Consider the following 21178-nt stretch of genomic DNA (forward strand, 5'->3'; position numbering starts at 1 on the left):
ACAAGTTGGTTCCGGTTTTTGCTTCTCTTTTCTTTTCAGAGCCAGAGTCTTCGGCAGCGTTCGGGGTTCCCGAATTGTTTTATGTTATTCCTTGTTTTGTTGTCATTTATTAAAATAAAGAATCTTTATTTTTTCTTATCTCCGCGTCTTGGGTCCTCCCTCTCCGCTACTCATAACATAAAGCATGTGATTTTATCCAAATATGTTACATTTAGATGTTTAGGTGCACCCTATGGTGCAAACTGTGTAAAGTAGATTAGATTTTTTTTAATTAATTTTTATTCATTTTTAATTACCAATTTACCTGCTTATCGTAAAACACTAACTTTAATATTCAATAAACTTTTTTATTCCTATTTGCCCCTGCTCCAACTCTTTTAAAATGTGTTGGAGGCATTAAATTCTAAATGTGTCTATAGTTACAAAATACAATGAAGTTAAACAGTAAAAGCATTTAAACTTTTTCTTTCTACTTTTATCAGTTAAATATTCAGAACAAAATCATAGATTCTTCTTTTTATTGCGTTTTTCAAACTTTCCCAACTTGTCTAAAAATATAGTTTGTATACTCCCACTAAGATTAAGAATAGATCCACAGATTAAACCAAGCGCTGAGGTATCTGCAGTGTTTTGATTAATCTTTGACATTTCTCTGTGGACGGGCTATAGTGGGGTTTTAAGCTGCAGTTTGTGAATCATTTGCAGCACTCTGGTGGCTTATTATTTCTATTTATATTAAAGCTGTGTGTAGCCCTCAAGATTAGACCTCGGCCACTGTGGTAGCCTGTTATGACCAAATTGATAAACATTTTAAGAACCAAATTGATAGGCTAATAATGCACTAAAGGTCCTCAAACCGTTTAATAGATCTCACACAGTAATGAGCTATTTATTCTTGTGGAGTACTTGAAAAGAGCTACAAATTTCTTACATGAGTATAATCAACTAATTAAATGTATTGGCAGGGTATGAGGTTTAATTTTTACACTATTTTATTGATGCATTTTCTTCCTTTTTCTCCCAATTTAGTGTAGCCAATAAGTCTTCCGTTGCTGGGGACCACAACTGTGTCTGAGGAGGGTATATTTGCCTGACACTGTGTGCAGTCCATCTACCCTTTCTTATTGGCCTATTCTTTGGTGGATTTGCTCGTCCATACAAAAAAGTGTCCAAAATCCCAGCACTGGTGTGCTAGTGGAAATTCCCGCTGCAGTGCTTGGGTGCCCAGGCTTACATTTAAACTAGTCCTACAGGCATGAAACCCTCCAAAAACATAGAATACATTTTCTAATATATTTACTTTAAAAAATACAACAAAAAACAATAATAATATTAATAACAATAATAATAATAATACCTATAATAATAATTATTATAGCATTCTTATATTATTATCAATAATAATAATAATTATTATTATTATAATTATAATGATAATTATAATGATAATAATAATTATAATTATATTATCAATAATAATAATAATGATAATAATAATAATACTATAATTTTAATAATAACAACACTGATAATAATAATAATTATTATAACTATAGTATTATCTATAATAATCCTAATATAATAATGATAATGATAATAATATCCGTGCTCCCCTTTTTAGGGGTCTCAGTGAAATCCATGTGCAATTCCAATAATAGCAAGGCAGCAGAAGAATGGAAAAGTAGAACAAAACCTCCAGAAAGCTGACTGATGCATGACCCACACCACCCCCACTTTCAAGCTTCAGTGATACACAGCACTTTTGCCATCGGTTGGATTTGGGCCATGTACAAAATCAGACATTAGTGCACGATGCTCACACTGAGAACACACTCATCGGCACACAGGATTATAGTGTTTTAAGAGCTTGTGCTTTTAAACATGCAAAAATAAAAACACACAATGCTAAAGTGCTCTTAATGTTAGTACAGAAAGTGCTGCATGGTGATGCGGCACATGCATTAGCTTTCCTAGCAAGATAAATGTACCTAAAGTTTAGCAAGCAATTCCTTTGTTGCAAATTTTTTGTCTGCTTGTACCACACCCACGCAGACAGTCACATGGAGCTTAGCGTGGCTCTCCGTACGTAATATGACTCTGTGTGGGAACCCAAAACTGGCAGGTGATAACAAGTGGTTGCAGATTGGACACATGTCATAGAGGACATGGTGATCTGGCCCTCCTTGATCACATTGAGGGTCATGCATGCTGCATTGTTTTCGCAATCAGAAACTGGAAATGCCATTGGGAAATTAGGGGGAGGGGGGGGGGGGGGGGGGGGGGGGGGAGTAATTTGATCCATTTGGTGTGAAGGAACTCAAAGGCTGAAAATCTTTTAACTAAGCCGTTTCAGTGTTTTTAACTAATCTAAAAGCACTTGTCATTTTAGATTTGGGGGTACCTGGAATATTCTTGCCTTATACGTCAGGCCCTACCTGACTGTGAAAATCGCATCACGAAGCGTGAAATGAGACGCTTCCTATGCAACTGTAATATGCAAATTGTTATAAAATTCAGAATTTAAGGTTTGTGTTTAGCGATTTAATGTTTTTCATTCATGTAGCATCAAGTGCCTCACATTTGGACTATCAGGTGATCCTAGTGCAATCGAGCGTCTTCAAAGTTTGCCGAGTTGATAAAGTAAAAAATAAACTGTACATAGACAAACTATTGGGAGCTAAATACTTTACTGGCTTGTTCTTTTGAGGTGTAGCACAGACTACAGAGAGATGATCACGTGTGTAGAGAAGCACACTTTTCCATTGATTATGGAATGCACTCAATACGTAAACACATACATCAAACATTGTCAGCACACTACAGCACAGAAAAGTCTGTTTCAGTAGCAATCCTACGGCAATTCAGTTAGCAATCGGTTAGTCAGAATGTCCAAGATGTCGAAGTCTAAAGCAGCTGAACACACAATTTGGGTAACTGACTTTGGAAAACTCCCAACCAATTCTGTGGACGCAGGTAGACACGGACGAGTACTTTCGTATTTGAGACAAAGCTTCACAACGTCGTTGGATGTTCTAGTTTTACATTCAACTGTTAAGGTGAGCTGTGCTGTGTATTCTAGCGTTCTTAAAACGTTTTCAAAAACGAGGGATGTCAAATTAAGCACATTTTCCCAGGAATTTAGTATAGCCCTATTCATACAACATCCAAGTGACGTTTCTCTGGCATTTGTGTTTTGAACGATCTAGAGATTTACTAGTTTCATTTCATTAACAAATGCAAGCTGATAAGCAAATCAGACAAGCTGGCTCCTGGGTAATGGGCAGCGTGGTTTGTTTGTCAGAGTGAACGTCTTTACACTGGCATCAAACAGATGGCATTGGAGTATGCATACTGCTCTAATCTGTCACCACCTGGCTCACTGGCATCACTCAGGTATACAGTGACACCTCAGTCAGAAAGATTTAACACGTCTTAGCTAAATGCCAGAGCGGCTGCTTATATGTACAGTGTAAAGAAATGGATCTTTTTACTGACGTCTCCAAGTGTGTGGACAACATGATTTTTTATTCATTTTATTTGTGGTCTAAAATGGAAAACTGAAAAATGACAACAAAAGCAAAAGTGAGCGTCATAGTAAACATAACCGAACGCATTTCTGGCTAAATTATTGGTTGCCAGACCCCAACGTAATCATAACAAATCCTAACTATACTTACGACATAAAACCTACATATATTTTGGGGTCACACAAGTTCAAACCAGCGATAAAACCTCACTGCACTTCCTCTGCCGCCTCAACCACCTTATGCTGGGCAAGGATAGTCAGAGACAACCACCCACCTTCTTCTTTTACACCAGCCAGCAGTTAAATCTCACAGGGTCTGTCAGGAAACCTAGTGAGCTCTCTACATAGACGCATTTTTGTCATCTCACATGCTTCTGAGAAGAAGGCTGAGGCCAAACTAGACCATTTTGTATGGACACAGAGGAGTCACAAGCTGTAGTAACCATAATCAGTAACATGAAATTAGGAGGCTACAGTACAAAATTGAATGACATTATAGAACGTTCTAAGCCATTTGACTAAAAGTATGTGGACACCTGACAATAAGTTTGTTGGGACATTTTAATTGAAAACCATAAACAATCACATGATTATTACATATTACTAACAAATATATAAAATCATCCATTCATTCATTTATTGTCATTCATTCAGGGTCACGGTGGGTACAAATCACTGGGTAAAAGATGAGAAACACCCTTTACAGATCACCAGTCCAACACAAGACACACACACAAACACACACATACACACAGGGCCATTTGAGTAGCTCCAATTAACCTGACTGCACGTCTTTGGGCACCCGAAGTAAACCAACAAAGACAAGGGGAGAACATGAACTCATACTAAAAGGACCGGGACCGTTCCATTAGGGAACCGAACCCAGGACCTTCTTGTTGTGAGGTGACAGTGTAACCCTCTGAGCCACTGTGCCAACCTGTATAAAATCAGTGAACTAAAATAAACAATGGGCTTCAACTTTGGAGCAACAAGTTTGAGAGGGTGCGTCCATGAAGACATGATAGGGGAAATACAGGAACTCCAGTATCTTGCACAAAACCCTAATTTAGACACTATTAAACAACTTTGGAATTAATTTAGATATGCAACTGTGACAGACCTTCTCAGCAAACATCATAACATCACATTAACATGACTGAAATCCAAAGATCAGCATGATAAGTGTATGTAAATATCTGACTGCAACGGTACCTGATTGAAGGGTTTTAGAGTCAATTGAACCTGTTAACCTTCTCAGTATTAAAACACTCCTCGGCAACCACTAGTGTAATTAATGAATTATGCAAATGAATAATGCATTAATTATATAATTAATGAATTATAAAAAAATCACTGAGCAAATTCACGAGCCATTCATTGTACTAATTAACAAACAAGTCATGGTTTCAATGGCACTCTGGCTCAAGCATTTAGAGCTGAAAAGGAACACTTAAGAAACTGATCCCAATTAAAATTTCAATCCTGTGCATACATTCGGTTTGACTCATTAAAATAAAAAGGTCCCCGGTGTTCCCCAGGAAAGAAGTGATTTAGTGATGAGAGAAAGACTGCAAGAACCGGAGAACTAGCAAGCTTCAAATGACACACGGTCCGGGTCTGGTTGTACCCCATCAAGATGATTCTTGTTCCTCTTTTTTATCCACTTACTAGCTGAGTTCTTACATTATACAGTGGCTACCAGATCACCCATGTGCAGAGGTGAGAGATTATATATGCTTCCTTTTAGCAGGGACGTTACACGTCTTTGGTCTGTCTGAAGGCCTAGTGATCTCTCTACATATACGCATTTTACATCGTCCTGCGCTACCGAGAAGGCATGTCTACATTTCTGAATAACTTAAAATGTGCCTACTAAGGGTGCCTTAACTCTAAGTGATACTAAACGAAAGAGAAATTATTCTTTTTAAATGTAAATGAAACCACACTCACTCACTCACTCACTCCACTCACTCACTTCACTCACTCACCCACTCACCCACTCCACTCACTCACCCACTTCACCCACTCACTCACTTCACTCACTCACTCACTCCACTCACTCACCCACTCCACTCACTCACTCACTCCACTCACTCACTTCACTCACTCACCCACTCACCCACTCCACTCACTCACCCACTTCACCCACTCACTCACTTCACTCACTCACTCACTCCACTCACTCACCCACTCACCCACTCACCCACTTCACTCACTCACCCACTCCACTCACTCACACACTTCACCCACTCACTCACTTCACTCACTCACTTCACTCCACTCACTCACCCACTCACCCACTCACCCACTCAATTCACTCACTCACCCACTCCACTCACTCACCCACTCACTTCACTCACTCACTCACTCACCCACTCCACTCACTCACCCACTTCACCCACTCACTCACTTCACTCACTCACCCACTCACCCACTCACTTCACTCACTCACCCACTCCACTCACTCACCCACTCACTCACTCACTCCACTCACTCACCCCACTTCACTTCACTCCACTTCACTCACTCACTCCACTTCACTTCACTCCACTCCACTTCACTCACTCACCCACTCACCCCACTTCACTCACTCACTCACTCACTCACTACACTTCACTCACTCCACTCACTCACTCACTCACCCACTCACTCACCCACTCACCCCACTTCACTCACTCACTCACTCACTACACTTCACTCACTCACTCACCCACTCACTCCACTCACTTCACCCACTCACTCACTTCACTCACTCACCCACTCACTCACTCACCCACTCACCCCACTTCACTCACTCACTTCACTCACTCACTCACTCCACTTCACTCACTCACTCACCCACTCACTCCCTCACTCACCCACTCACTCACTCACTCACTCACTCCACTTCACTCACTCACTCACCCACTCACTCACCCACTCACTCCACTTCACTCACTACACTTCACTCACCCACTCACTCACTCCACCCACTCACTTCACTCACTCACCCACTCACCCACTCACCCCACTTCACTCACTCCACTTCACTCACTCACTCACTCACTCACCCACTCACTCCACTTCACTCACTCACTCACTCACTCACTCCACTTCACTCACTACACTTCACTCACTCCACTCACTCACTCACTCACTCACTCACTCCACTTCACTCACTCACTCACCCACTCACCCACTCACTCACTCCACCCACTCACTTCACTCACTCCACCCACTCACTTCACTCACCCACTCACCCCACTTCACTCACTCACTCCACTTCACTCACTCACCCACTCACTCACTCACTCACCCACTCACTCACTCACCCACTCACTCACTCACCCACCCACTCACTCACTACACTTCACTCACTCACCCACTCACCCACTCACTCACTCCACCCACTCACTTCACTCACTCACTCCACCCACTTCACTCACCCACTCACCCCACTTCACTCACTCACTCCACTTCACTCACTCACTCACTCACCCACTCACTCACTCTCCCACTCACTCACTCACCCACTCACTCACTCACTCCACTGCACTCACTCACTCACTCACTCCACTTCACTCACTCACCCACTCACCCACTCACTCACTCACTCACTCACTCACCCACTCACTCACTCCACTTCACTCACTCACCCACTCACTCACTCACTCCACTTCACTCACTCACTCCACTTCACTCACTCACTCACCCACTCACTCACCCACTCACTCCACTTCACTCACTCCACTCACTCACCCACTCACTCACCCACCCACTCACTCCACTTCACTCACTCACTCCACTCACTCACTCCACTTCACTCACTTCACTCACTCACCCACTCCACTTCACTCACTCACTTCACTCACTCACTCACTCCACTTCACTCACCCACTCACTCACTCACCCACTCACTCACTCACTCCACTTCACTCACTCACCCACTCACTTACTTCACTCACTCCACTTCACTCACTCACTCCACCCACTCACTTCACTCACTCACTTCACTCACTAAAACACCCACCCACCCACTCACTCAGCCACCCACCCACTCACTCAGCCACCCACCCACTCACTCACCCACCCACCCACTCACTCACCCACTCACTTACTCACTTCACTCACTCAAACACCCACCCACCCACCCACTCACTCACTCACCCACCCCACTCACTCACTCACCCACCCACCCCACTCACTCACTCACCCACCCACCCCACTCACTCACTCACCCACCCACCCCACTCACTCACTCACCCACCCACCCACCCACCCACCCCACTCACTCACCCACCCCACCCACCCCACTCACTCACTCACTCACCCACTCACTCACCCACTTCACTCACCCACTTCACTCACTCACTTCACTCACTCACTTCACTCACTCACTCACTTCACTCACTTCACTCACTCACTCACTCACTCACTGTCTTAATCGCTTATCCAATTATGGTCGTGGCAGACACACACACACACACACACACACACCCATATAAAACCACACTGACTTTAAATTTGTATAAAGATGTACATGTGTCATTTATTTTCAAGTTCAAGCTTGCCAGTACATGGAGAAAGACGTTAGCTGGCATGCTAGCGGGTTGTGCCACCTCAACCCATTGGTTAGAATGGCCTGAGGCTAACTGTGTTAGGTAGGTGAGCAAATGCGGTGATGTAACTGCTGTCAAAGTAGTGCGTCTAAATAATCTACCTTATGAGTTTGATGTCTTGTTTGAATCCTCACTACTTAAGGAGCTGCCCAGGTAGGCAGTAGGCAGCAAGGCAGCAAGGCAGCTCACTAGGTTTTCCCTATGGCTGCGTCTGAAATCGCTTAAACAGTACGTACCAAATTTGAGGCAGTGCGCACTGCTTGGCTGGTAAAGCAGTAAGCTCTTTCAGTACGCAAGTATGCAGTATGCACGCAACCTCGTACGTACTACGTCAGCCATCTTACCAACGTCACATGATGAATGATGTCACATCGTCACAGTTATAACAATTTTAAAATCAGACAAAATTAATTGTCGTTGTTCACAAAACTACTCATAACGTTATTCAGGGTTGTACTTTAATCATAACATTTTTAATGTTTGTCTTACTCAGACTCTATGCCATCTTTCTTCTTCCGCTTTAAACGCCTTTGCAGCTCCAGTTGAATTATGGGATAGATGATTGGGCCGCAGTGTGCTGTGTTTGCATACTCAAAAATGGCTGCCTATGCTGTCGCATACTGTTCAGTATGGAGTATGTGATTTTGAATGCAGCCAATGTGTTACTCTGCAGTAATTATGTGGAACTAACTAACTAATGAACTAATTAGATATACTGTTTAATGCAACAGAATCTAGTTGAAGTTGCACCCTTTTTTCAATCACTACTTTTTCCTTAAGTTCTGCCTGTTATAACAGTTCTTGGACAGAGTTTGTGATTGAGGGCAGGCTGACATGGTCTAAGCAGAATGAAGCACTTCCAGGTGGCTTGTAATCCCCACAGCAAACACCTGACTGAATAAGCCTGCTGGAGATCCAATTCCAAAACCATGTGCATCTTGTGGCCGGTAATTATGACAGCCTTTGTGCTTCTGGGAGGGCATTCCATCAGATAATGTCTTCTTGGGAATGTGCTGCCTGGATTGGTGAGGTCAGGCACAGATGGTAGATGAGAAGGCCTGGTTTGCAATTAATGCAGCATTTTTTGTAGTAAGTGTCACCTTAAGAAGACAGTCAACCTCAACCCCGGCTGCAATTAGATCTGAAAATGCTGTGTAGGAATGAACTGTGAGCCATGTAACAGTGACTGTTTGGGTACAGAGCTGCTCATTATAGCTGATTTAGTTGAGGACTTACCCACGGCATATTATCTTGCCTGTAGGTCCTCCATGTTCGACCTGAGTCGCTGTACTGCAGCTGGTAGCTGCTCACCCAGTCTGAGCTTCCCCATCTGCCCTGCGTGGCCACAGCTGTCACCTCTAAACGATCTCTCAGATCCAATTGCAGCCAGGGTCGACGGTCCTCAATGTCTGGAGACCATCCACCGCTGCCTATGGAGTAAACAAGGAAGATGGTCAATATTGTTCTCAAAAACAAAAGCAAAGAAACTTTGTGGAAGTTGTGTTACTAAAATACTTTTGTCTGTGATTTATCTTTAAATGTCAATAAAGAGACTTCTGAGTGCTGGAGCTAAAGTTAAAAGTTTATGAACAGTGATAAGGTACATGTACACTCACCAGATAGTTCAGTTATAAATAAGGCCCTACCTAAGATTCTACATACCTTTTTAACCTGCTTTCACCCTGTTCTTCAATGGTCAGAACCCGCAAAGGACCACCACAGAGCAGGTATTATTTAGATGTTGGATCATTTTCAGCACTGCAGTGACACTGACATGGTGGTGGTGTGTTAGTGTGTGTTGTGCTGGTATGAGTGGATTAGACACAGCAGCGCGGCTGGAGTTTTTAAATACCATGTCCACTCTATTAGACACCCCTACCTAGTTGGTCCACCTTGTAGATGTAAAGTCAGAGATGATCGTTCATCTATTGCTGCTGTTTGAGTTGGTCATCTTCTAGATATTCATCAGTGGTCACAGGACGCTGCCCACAGGGCGCTGTTGGCTGGATATTTTTGGTTGGTGGACTATGTAGCAGTGACAGTGAGGTATTTAAAAACTCCATCAGCGCTGCTGTGTCTGATCCACTCATACCAGCACAACACACAGTAACACACCACCACCATGTCAGTGTCACTGCAGAGCTGAGAATGATCCACCACCCAAATAATACCTGCTCTGTAGTGGTCCTGTGGGGGTCCTGACCACTGAAGAACAGGGTGAAAGCAGGCTAAAAAAAAAGTATGTAGAGAAACAGATGGACTACAGTCAGTAATTGTAGAACTACAACATAATTTTGACTCACCCTGAAAATTCCATTTTGTACATTGGGCTCAACACAAGGGACTCAGGGAGGACAAACATCAAGGTCCCTTTTTGTATGGGCACACTGGTGGAGCGATTGTCTCCAGACTGGATAAGTATCTCTTCATAAATGTCTTCCAAATAATAACTAAGGATTAACCTGTTTACTAAGTATTTAAATATACACCAACCCAAGGGAATTTGCCTAATGCTGTAATTATAAATATGACGCTTGTGAACCAGGTTTAGGAGTTTCAGCCTCTGCTCAGCACTCGGTGCCAACCACTGGCCTTGTTTCCCAGTTTCAGTCATATTTGTTTTTTAGCACTTCCTAAAGCCAGACGTAGGAGTTCCTGCACGTTTCATCTACTTCTCATTCCCCAGTTGCTGCAAATGAATTTAACTGCATGTGAATTTAATGAAAATGAAAAACAAGTCAAGACTCCCTTGAGAAGTAATAACTATTATTCTCTTCCAACCCACAAAACATCATCTCGCTGAACTTCATAATGCACTCAGTTAAATACAGAAGCTATTGCAGACCATCGATCTCCGATGGCAGCAAGGAAATGTCCAATGAATGCCTAATACAGATGTAGTTATGGATGCTGATGCTGAAGGACAGAGCTCAGGGACTGATAATTGGCTTTGGTCCATTACAATCTCAAGCCCAAGTTTCAGATCAATTCCAGATCTTGCTTCACATCTCCACTTTTGGATCCATGTCTGCTTCTAGGAAAGTGGTTTATTTTATTTATTTATTAGGATTTTACCATCATGTGTTACACACTTCGGTTACAATCATGACATAGCAGGTATGGACAGGTCATGGACGATTTAGTATTTCCAGTTTACCTCACTTGCATGTCTTTGTACTGTAGGAGGAAATCCATGCAGACACAGAGAGAACATGCAAACCCCACACGGAAAGGTCCCGGACCACCCCAACTGGGAATGGAACCCAGGCTAGGGAAGTGGTAACTCAATGTTTAAGGTAATGAACTAGTGATCGGAAGGTTGCTGGTTCAAGCCCTGCCCCCACCAGTGACTGCAATGACTGTGACATTGTAGCAAATTAAGGTCATTATTATATAATGCTGATGTGAAGCCAAGATGGAACACAATATCCAACCTTCTGATTGTCATTCATGATTTATTAAGATGCATTTTAAACACGGCCTGGTCTACACCTCTGAAAACCACTAAACTCTTGTTCCACTTTACACTGGAAATCTTTAATATGTCTGTTTATACATTTACGATTTTTTTTATACTATATACAATGTAACAATGTATTGGAAAAGGAGTGCATTTTCCATAAAATAATGGTATAAAATTACTCTGATAATATCTATTTACCAACCTTGTCAGGTAAAACTAATTCTGAACCAAAAAACTGTATACTGCAAGTGTTCTTCTGTGTAAAGACAGTATGTATTGATGGCTCAAATGCCGCATCGAATGTTTAGGTCCCAATACAGAGTCAAAGACAGGACTAAGGATTTTGTTTATGTCTGCCAGTCCTCGTTTTGGGCCTCGGTCTAAGCCTGCACGTCCTTATTCTTTGCAAATGTATTCTGCAATTTGTATTGTCAAGTCCTGTTGTTTATTTATGGTTTTAACCTTTACAGGATTAACAGGCTTTGACCGCAGCAATGGCCTGCTTAACACCTGTTCAAAACACAGGGACACCGGTGCTAAAGGTACAAGCCCTGACCAGGGTATATTTCCGCCCTGCTTCTAGCTTTTCTAGGAGGCAGAATTAGCAGTTTCTCAGCAGTTACCCTGTTCTGCCGACAGATTACAAATCAGAACAACGAGTAGAATAAAGTCCTTTGAGTTTTATGAACAGCATTGTGTTGTGGGGTGTGTGGAGTAAGGTGGCTCTTCAGACATCGTTGTTGTACTTGACGCTATTATGAATAGGATTCGATACGCAAAATATTATATTACACCAAGATTATGAACCTCTAAAATAAAACAGTCCTTAAATGTCCATCTCTTGGCACTTACTGGATTTCTCCCAAATAAAACAAACCGATGAAATACTTTGTGACATTTCTGTAACATCTCAAGATTCTGGGTGTCAGCGGTACTGAGTGCAAAGGACAGAAACAGCAGTGAAACCAACCTTGGACAGCAATTACTGTTGACAGTTGCAATAATCGTTTCCAATTCCAAAAAAAAATTGGACTTTTTCCCAGCTGATATTTATTACGACTACTTGTGATCAACGAAGTCACAGAGCTGTTGAAATGGTGCAATAAAAATAAATTGCTATAGAAAAAGCGATTTATATATATATATACAGGGGTTGGACAAAATAACTGAAACACCTGTCATTTTAGTGTGGTAGGTTTCATGGCTAAATTGGACCAGTCTGGTGGCCAATCTTCATTAATTGCACATTGCACCAGTAAGAGCAGAGTGTGAAGGTTCAATTAGCAGGGTAAGAGCACAGTTTTGCTCAAAATATTGCAATGCACACAACATTATGGGTGACATACCAGAGTTCAAAAGAGGACAAATTGTTGGTGCACGTGTTGCTGGCGCATCTGTGACCAAGACAGCAAGTCTTTGTGATGTATCAAGAGCCACGGTATCCAGGGTAATGTCAGCATACCACCAAGAAGGACAAACCACATCCAACAGGATTAACTGTGGACGCAAGAGGAAGCTGTCTGAAAGGGATGTTCGGGTGCTAACCCGGATTGTATCCAAAAAACATAAAACCACGGCTGCCCAAATCACGGCAGAATTAAATGTGCACCTCAACTCTCCTGTTTCCACCAGAACTGTCCGTCGGGAGCTCCACAGGGTCGATATACACGGCCGGGCTGCTATAGCCAAACCTTTGGTCACTCGTGCCAATGCCAAACGTCGGTTTCAATGGTGCAAGGAGCGCAAATCTTGGGCTGTGGACAATGTGAAACATGTATTGTTCTCTGATGAGTCCACCTTTACTGTTTTCCCCACATCCGGGAGAGTTACGGTGTGGAGAAGCCCCAAAGAAGCGTACCACCCAGACTGTTGCATGCCCAGAGTGAAGCATGGGGGTGGATCAGTGATGGTTTGGGCTGCCATATCATGGCATTCCCTTGGCCCAATACTTGTGCTAGATGGGCGCGTCACTGCCAAGGACTACCGAACCATTCTGGAGGACCATGTGCATCCAATGGCGGTGCCGTGTATCAGGATGACAATGCACCAATACACACAGCAAGACTGGTGAAAGATTGGTTTGATGAACATGAAAGTGAAGTTGAACATCTCCCATGGCCTGCACAGTCACCAGATCTAAATATTATTGAGCCACTTTGGGGTGTTTTGGAGAAGCGAGTCAGGAAACGTTTTCCTCCACCAGCATCACGTAGTGACCTGGCCACTATCCTGCAAGAAGAATGGCTTAAAATCCCTCTGACCACTGTGCAGGACTTGTATATGTCATTTCCAAGACGAATTGACGCTGTATTGGCCGCAAAAGGAGGCCCTACACCATACTAATAAATTATTGTGGTCTAAAATCAGGTGTTTCAGTTATTTTGTCCAACCCCTGTATATATATATATATATATATATATATATACGTATATCCCAATTGTTGCTGGGGATCCCCAGTTTTTTTTTTGCAGTTGAGGTGGGTACATTGCTGCTCACGCCTCCGACCTGTGCACAGCCCTTAACGGAACCCTTTTCCCACCCACATATTCCGGTCATCCCTCCCTGCAGGCACTGCCAATTAAGTCCGCTAGATGGCACCCAGACGACCGATGACGCCAAGAGAAGTTCAGAATCTCTGTGCTGGTGTGCCAGTGGAATAAAGCAAGAAAGCAATTTTGGGGTGATCTTGGCGGCACCTTGGCTTTTTATTTCCATATGTGCTACACTTTGATCATTTGTAGTGTAAACATTCTAAACTTTTGGTGACACTTAAATGTTCTGTTGATGGGTGGACAAAATACAACCCTGATCAGGTTAATGCATTCGTTTAAATAAGTTAGGGCTATTTATTAATAGGCTGACTCACATTCTGACCATTTTAGGAGGTTGGAAGGAATCAGAATCAATGATATCACTTTGTATAAGTGAAAGCAGAAGGCAAAGCTTGAAGCCCTCAGGAACAGCTCTGCTGAGAAGAGCCAGCATTTTGTGTGCATGTTCACCGGAGATGAATGATGATTTCAAGCTTTTGGTTTGACCTCAGACTGTAGGAGATGTCCGCTGTTCCTACATTACAGAAAGTGAGGGGATGTCTGGGGGCAATGGAAGGGTTGGCCTAACGTACCGTAGCCCAGCTGATAACCAACCATCTGAGAGAAGCAGGGCAACGAATTAGACTTCATTACCATATATGAGTTTAATTATAATTAAAGCAAAGCACTGCTGTTTGAATGCTGATCACAGCAAAGAGGTATGAATGCCTTCAATATGGGGTTTAATCTGGATTAATATTGTGGCACTGGCAAGGGAAAACGAGGCATTTCTGCTCTTTTATAACTGCAGAAGGAAGCAGTCTTTATTCAGGAGCTTCTGAACCAGTTAAAAAGTATGAAGAAAAGGCTAGAACAGACCACTCCCGCTATATCCAAACACACACAAAACAGGCCGGCCTGCTTTCACCCTGTTCTTCAATGGTCAGGACCCCATCAGCACCACTACACAGCAGGTATTATTTAGGTGGTGGATCCTTCTCAGCACTGCAGTAACAATGCCATGGTGGTGGTGTGTTAGTGTGTGTTGTGCTGGTATGAGTGGATCAGACACAGCAGCGCTGCTGGAGTTTTAAATACCGTGTCCACTCACTGTCCACTCTCAGGGCGGACACTCCTACCTAGTTGGTCCACCTTGTAGTTGTAAAGTTAGAGACGATCGCTCATCTACTGCTGCTGTTTGAGTTGGTCATCTTCTAGACCTTCATCAGTGGTCACAGGACACTGCCTACGGGGCGCTGTTGGCTGGATATTTTTGGTTGGCGGTCTATTCTCAGTCCTGCAGTGACAGTGATGTGTTTAAAAACTCCATCAGCATCGCTGTGTCTGATCCACTCATACCAGCACCACACACTAACACACCACCACCACGTCAGTGTCACTGCAGTGCTAAGAATGATCCACCATGCAAATAATACCTGCTCTGTGGTGGTCCTGGGAGAGTCCTGACCATTGAAGAACAGCATGAAAGGGGGCTAACAAAGCATGCAGAGAAACAGAGGGACTACAGTCAGTAATTGTGGAACTACAAAGTGCTTCTATATGGAAGCTGGATAAAATGGACAGTGAGTGTAGAAACAAGGAGGTGGTTTTAATGTTATGGCTGATCGGTGTGTATATACAGGTGCTGGTCATAAAATTAGAATATCATGAAAGTTGATTTATTTCAGTAATTCCATTACTGTTTTATTCCATTACTCCAGTAATTCCATTACCATATTACAACCCCTGGCAAAAATTATGGAATCACCACTCTTGGAAGATGTTCTGTCAATTGTTTAATTTTGTAGAAAAAAAATAAATCACAGACATGCCACAAAACTATCATTTTTCAAAATGTCAACCTTCTGGCATTAAGAAACAATAAAAAAAAGAAACAAATATAATAGTTGTGGTCAGTCACAATTGCTTTTTTTAGATCAAGTAGAGGAAAAAAATATGGAATCACTCTGTAATTTGCAGTTTAAAAACAAAACATCTGCAGCAGATTAGATTTGCTAATTATTCTTCAGTTTAAAAAGAGTGCTTACACCTCGGAGAGCTGTTGCACAAAGCAGATTGTCATGAATCATGGTTCCAACACAAGATATGTCAGTTGAAACAAATGAGAGGATTATAAAACTCCTTCAAGAAGATAAATCATTGTGGAATGTCGCAAAAGATGTTGGTTGTTCCCAGTAAGCTGTGTTTAAAATCTGGACCAAGTACAAACAAAATGGGAAGGTTGTAAAAGGGAAGCATACTGGTAGACCAAGTAAGACATCAAAGCATCAAGATAGAAAACTTAAAGCAATATGTCTTGAAAACAGAAAATGCACAACAAAACAAATGAGAAACAAGTGGCCGGAAAGTGGAGTCAATGTCTGTGACTGAACTGTAAGAAATCACCTAAAAGAAATGGGATTTACATACAGAAAAGCCAAACAAAAGCCATCATTAACACCTAAAAAGAAAAGAACAAGGTTAAAGTAGGCTAAAGAAAAGCAATCGTGGACTGTGGGTGACTGGATAAAAGTGATCTTCAGTGATGAATCGCGAATCTGCATTGGGCAAGGTGATGATGCTGGAACTTTTGTTTGGTGTCTGTCCAATGAAATTTATGAAGATAACTGCCTAAAGAAAACATGTTAATTTCCACAGTTGTTGATGATATGGGCCTGCATGTCGGGTAAAGGCACAGGGGAGATGGTCTTCAATAAATGCCAAAGTCCACATTGAAATTTTGGACGCTTTTCTTATTCCATCAGTTGAAAGGATGTTTGGTGATGATGACTTCATTTTTCAAGATGATAATGCATCTTGCCATAGGGCAAAGGACGTGAAAACTTTCCTTCAAGAAAACATATAATGTCAATGGCATGGCCTGCAAATAGTCCGGATCTCAATCCATTTGAAAATCTCTGGTGGAAATTGAAGAAAATGGTCAATGACAAGGTTCCAACCTGCAAAGCTGATCTGGCAACAGCAAGAGACAGTTGAAGGCAGATTGATGAAGAATACTGTTTGTCATTAGTTAACTCCATGCCTCATAGAGTTTAAACCATTATAAAAGCCAGAGGTGGTGCAACAAAGTAATAATGGTGCAGTGTTTTCTAATGATTCCATAATTTTTTCCTCAGATTTGAGTGATTCCATATTTTTTTCCTCTACTTGATCTAAAAAAAAGCAATTGTGACTGACCACAACTATTATATTTGTTTCTTTTTTTATTGTTTCTTAATGCCAGAGGGTTGACAGTTTGAGAAATGATAGTTTTGTGGCATGTCTGTGATTTCTTTTTTTTCTACAAAATTAAACAATTGAAAGAACATCTTCCAAGAGTGGTGATTCCATAATTTTTGCCAGGGGTTGTATATTCATTCATTACACACAGACTGATATATTTCAAATGTTTATTTCTTTTAATGTTGATGATTATAACTGACAACTAATGAAAACCCCAAATTCAGTATCTCAGAAAATTAGAATATTACTTAAGACCAAGACAAAAAAAGGATTTTTAGAAATGTTGGCCAACTGAAAAGTATGAACATGAAAAGTATGAGCATGTACAGCACTCAATACTTAGTTGGGGCTCCTTTTGCCTGGATTACTGCAGCAATGCGGCATGGCATGGAGTCCATCAGTCAGTCACCAGGCGAGACGCTTCTGACGCTGTCTCTTGTTCAAGAGTGGCTTGACACAAGGAATGCGACAGCTGAAACCCATGTCTTGCATACTGTGCGTGGTGGTTCTTGAAGCACTGACTCCAGCTGCAGTCCACTCTTTGTGAATCTCCCCCACATTTTTGAATGGGTTTTGTTTCACAATCCTCTCCAGGGTGCGGTTATCCCTATTGCTTGTACACTTTTTTCTACCACATCTTTTCCTGAATTTGGGGGTTTCATTAGTTGTCAGTTATAATCATCAACATTAAAAGAAATAAACATTTGAAATATATCAGTCTGTGTGTAATGAATGAATATAATATACAAGTTTCACTTTTTGAATGAAATTACTGAAATAAATCAACTTTTTCATGATATTCTAATTTTATGACCAGCACCAGTATATATTTATATGAAAATATTTACTTTTTCTGAAAACATGTCATTAAGCTGTTAATGAAAACTTGCTACATATGATTATTATGCATGATTAATAAACACAAATTGAATAATTTATGAATTAAAAATGTATTTACGGCTGCTGATAAACAAAGGTCTCACTACTCTATCTAGGTCTTTCATTACAAACAGAAGCCTTTAGAGAATGTGCTAATGAGAGACATGTGCTTCAGTAATGAGAGTCATTAGGTATGCTAGCTTCGAATTGTGAATTCAGACAAGCCAGCGTTTTTTCCATCTTGCCAACTTTTAATGTCTTGCTTTGTCTTTAACATTGCAAAACGTTAAAGTGCTTCGTATTGGTAACGATTACGGGTGCAGAACAGAAAGTTAGAAGTCTGAAGATACACAGACTGTTACATTATTGATAATGCATCATTTCATTTTAATAAGAGTCATATAAAATCCTAGTGCCTCTTTTATGGGCATTAAAATGAAACTACTTCAATGAGACACTTAGGGTCTGATTTGCTAATAACTGCACAGAAATGTGAACTCCACCTATGGAATGTGCAAGCGGATTTTCTCAGAGGGTTTATTGAGAATTGCAATTTAAAAATGAACCAAAATACCATTTATTAAAGGATATTCACTTGAGAGTGGTGTAAAAAAAACTCATTTATTTTGCAACATAATTGGGATTTACTGTATTAAATTCAGGGTTCTTGGGGGAAGTGGAGGGGGGGCAGCTATCTGTTATGCTAGCCCACCACCACTGAGATCTGGGTTTTAATATCAGAGGTGCTATCAGGGCGGCACGGTGGCTAAGTGGGTAGCACTGTCGCCCACAGCAAGAAGGTCCTGGGTTCAATCCCCAGGCAGGACGTTCCGGGTCATTTCTGTGCGGAGTTTGCATGTTCTCCCTGTGTCTGCGTGGGTTTCCTCCGGGAGTTCAGGTTTCCTCCCACAGTCCAAAAACATGCAGTCAGGTTAATTGGAGACACTGAATTGCCCTATAGGTGAATGGGTGTGTGTGTGTGTGTATTTGTGTCTGCCCTGTGATGGACTGGTGCCCCGTCCAGGGTATTACTGTGTGCTTCGCACCCATTGAAAAGCTGGGATAGGTTCCAGCACCCCCTCCCCTCCACCCCCGCCCCCCGCGACCCTGACTGGATAAGCGGTTAAGACACTGAGTGAGTGAGTGAGTGAGGTGCTATCAGCAAGCGGGACATTTACACTCACATGACTGGCTATGTCTAAGAAAGAGGGAAAAGCTGGAGCCCTGCAATGGATTGGCACCCTGTCAGAATATCCCTGCATTGTGTCAGAACCGGCCCCGCAATGAGCCTGACCAAGGTCATAAAACACCTGATGAAAATCAAATGAATCAAATTCACACTACTGTGATGATTGCCTTGTCTAGCCAATCTCCTAACTTCAGCTCCCTAAGGCTATAAAAATGTCTCTAGTAAAGTTTCCTGAATGAAACCGAAAAATGTTTGGTGATGCGGCTCTCCATTATAAGCTATAGATGTACTACTCCTTCAGATTTATGCATGGGCGCTGGAAGCAAGAGCATTTTGGCAGCAGTTCCAGTCAATATGATAAAGAGGTTGAGAACCGATGATCAGTAAGGGCTCTTTCACATGAGAAAGCGTTTTGCGATTCGCTCACCGTGAGCCTCGGCACAAACTGACACTTTGTACAGCACTTGGTTTTAGCTGTGCGGTAAAACATGAGATGAATCTGAATTTGTGTGGAATAACCGTCAAATCCACTCTGAAAGTGTTCCACATTTATCTGTGTTTAGCTGGATTTTCCTCCTGTTTCACTTTTAAACTTGTGTTATAGCTCGGGGTGCTGAGGAATTGTTCCAAGAGTCTAAAACGCTTATTGTAAAAAAAAAAAAAAAGCTTAACGTGGTTTAATGTACTGAAAGAATGACATAGGAACACTAAATCTCTCTTAATTATTACTGCTCATATTTATTTATTAGGATTTAAATGTCATGTTTTAGACACTTTGGTTACATTAATGACAGAAACAATAGTTACTCGACAGTAACTACTACAGTGCTACCCACCGAGCCACCGTGCCACCCCACTACTGTTCATAAGATCTTTCCACTAATAATATTTCACTCATTGTTTTAATACAGCAAGTCACGTTAAGTTTTGTTTGTATTGCTTTTAGTATTGCTGAGTCACTTTTACCGTGTCATATCAAACAGTTCATCTCATTGGAGGTGCTCTGAAAAGGTCAGCGACAAACTGGGTCAAAATTCAATCAGGTGAACTTTGAGTGCCACCCAACGCGGCAAAAGCGCAGCACAGCGGCAAGCTAAGCGTTGAAGCTAAGAGTCGAAGAAGTGCAGCTGCACTACTATAACCTCACTTCTGCACTCTCCATGTGTCAGCACACCGGAGTCTAAGTACCTTTATTGCTGCTTTCCTGGCCACTAAAACATGCACATTTAGTCAGAAAGCCCTGCTATTAGAGGTCACCAGACAGACATTCAGACACTCAGATTACCTGACATTAAACTGATACCTACTGCAGACTGGCAATATTTTCAAGAGCTGGCACAGCACCTGCAGTATTTAAAAAGCTTCTGTTTAATGCTGTTCTGAACAAGGACACATTTCTCACTGCTGAACGTTTCATGGCTAATCAGGTACACTGACAACCCATGAAAATTGCACATGGAGTTGGAAGGGGGACTGGACGTGCCTGCCAGAGAAGAAATAGAACCCGTTTGGAGATATTTAATCAAGGTAGAATGAAACTGCGGATAAAAGGCCGCTAACAAAACGTTGGACAATCGCAAATAAGAGGTGGGCAAATTATTAGAGACAGAGTAACAAATTAAAGACACAGTACATGTGCAACCCGAAACAGGGAAAGTGGAGAGAAAAGGGAAAACGCAAAATGAGAACTAAATGTTGGAATATGACAGGCCATTGGTGCTGTCCAGGACAAGAACAGTTTGCAGAAAC

General features: G+C 41.9%; 1 protein-coding gene across 1 annotated transcript in view; it reads right to left on the reverse strand.

Moving 5' to 3' along the window:
- The window catches only part of cntnap5l (contactin associated protein family member 5 like), a 144858-nt gene that overhangs the window by 79589 nt on the left and 44091 nt on the right, over nucleotides 1–21178 (reverse strand). Inside the window, exon 3 of the mRNA XM_063012337.1 lies at nucleotides 9361–9554. Coding sequence (XP_062868407.1) covers nucleotides 9361–9554 — 194 coding nt within the window. The remainder of the gene's footprint in view (nucleotides 1–9360; nucleotides 9555–21178) is intronic.

The sequence above is a fragment of the Trichomycterus rosablanca genome, chromosome 17 (genome assembly GCF_030014385.1).
Source record: "Trichomycterus rosablanca isolate fTriRos1 chromosome 17, fTriRos1.hap1, whole genome shotgun sequence".
Taxonomy (NCBI): domain Eukaryota; kingdom Metazoa; phylum Chordata; class Actinopteri; order Siluriformes; family Trichomycteridae; genus Trichomycterus; species Trichomycterus rosablanca.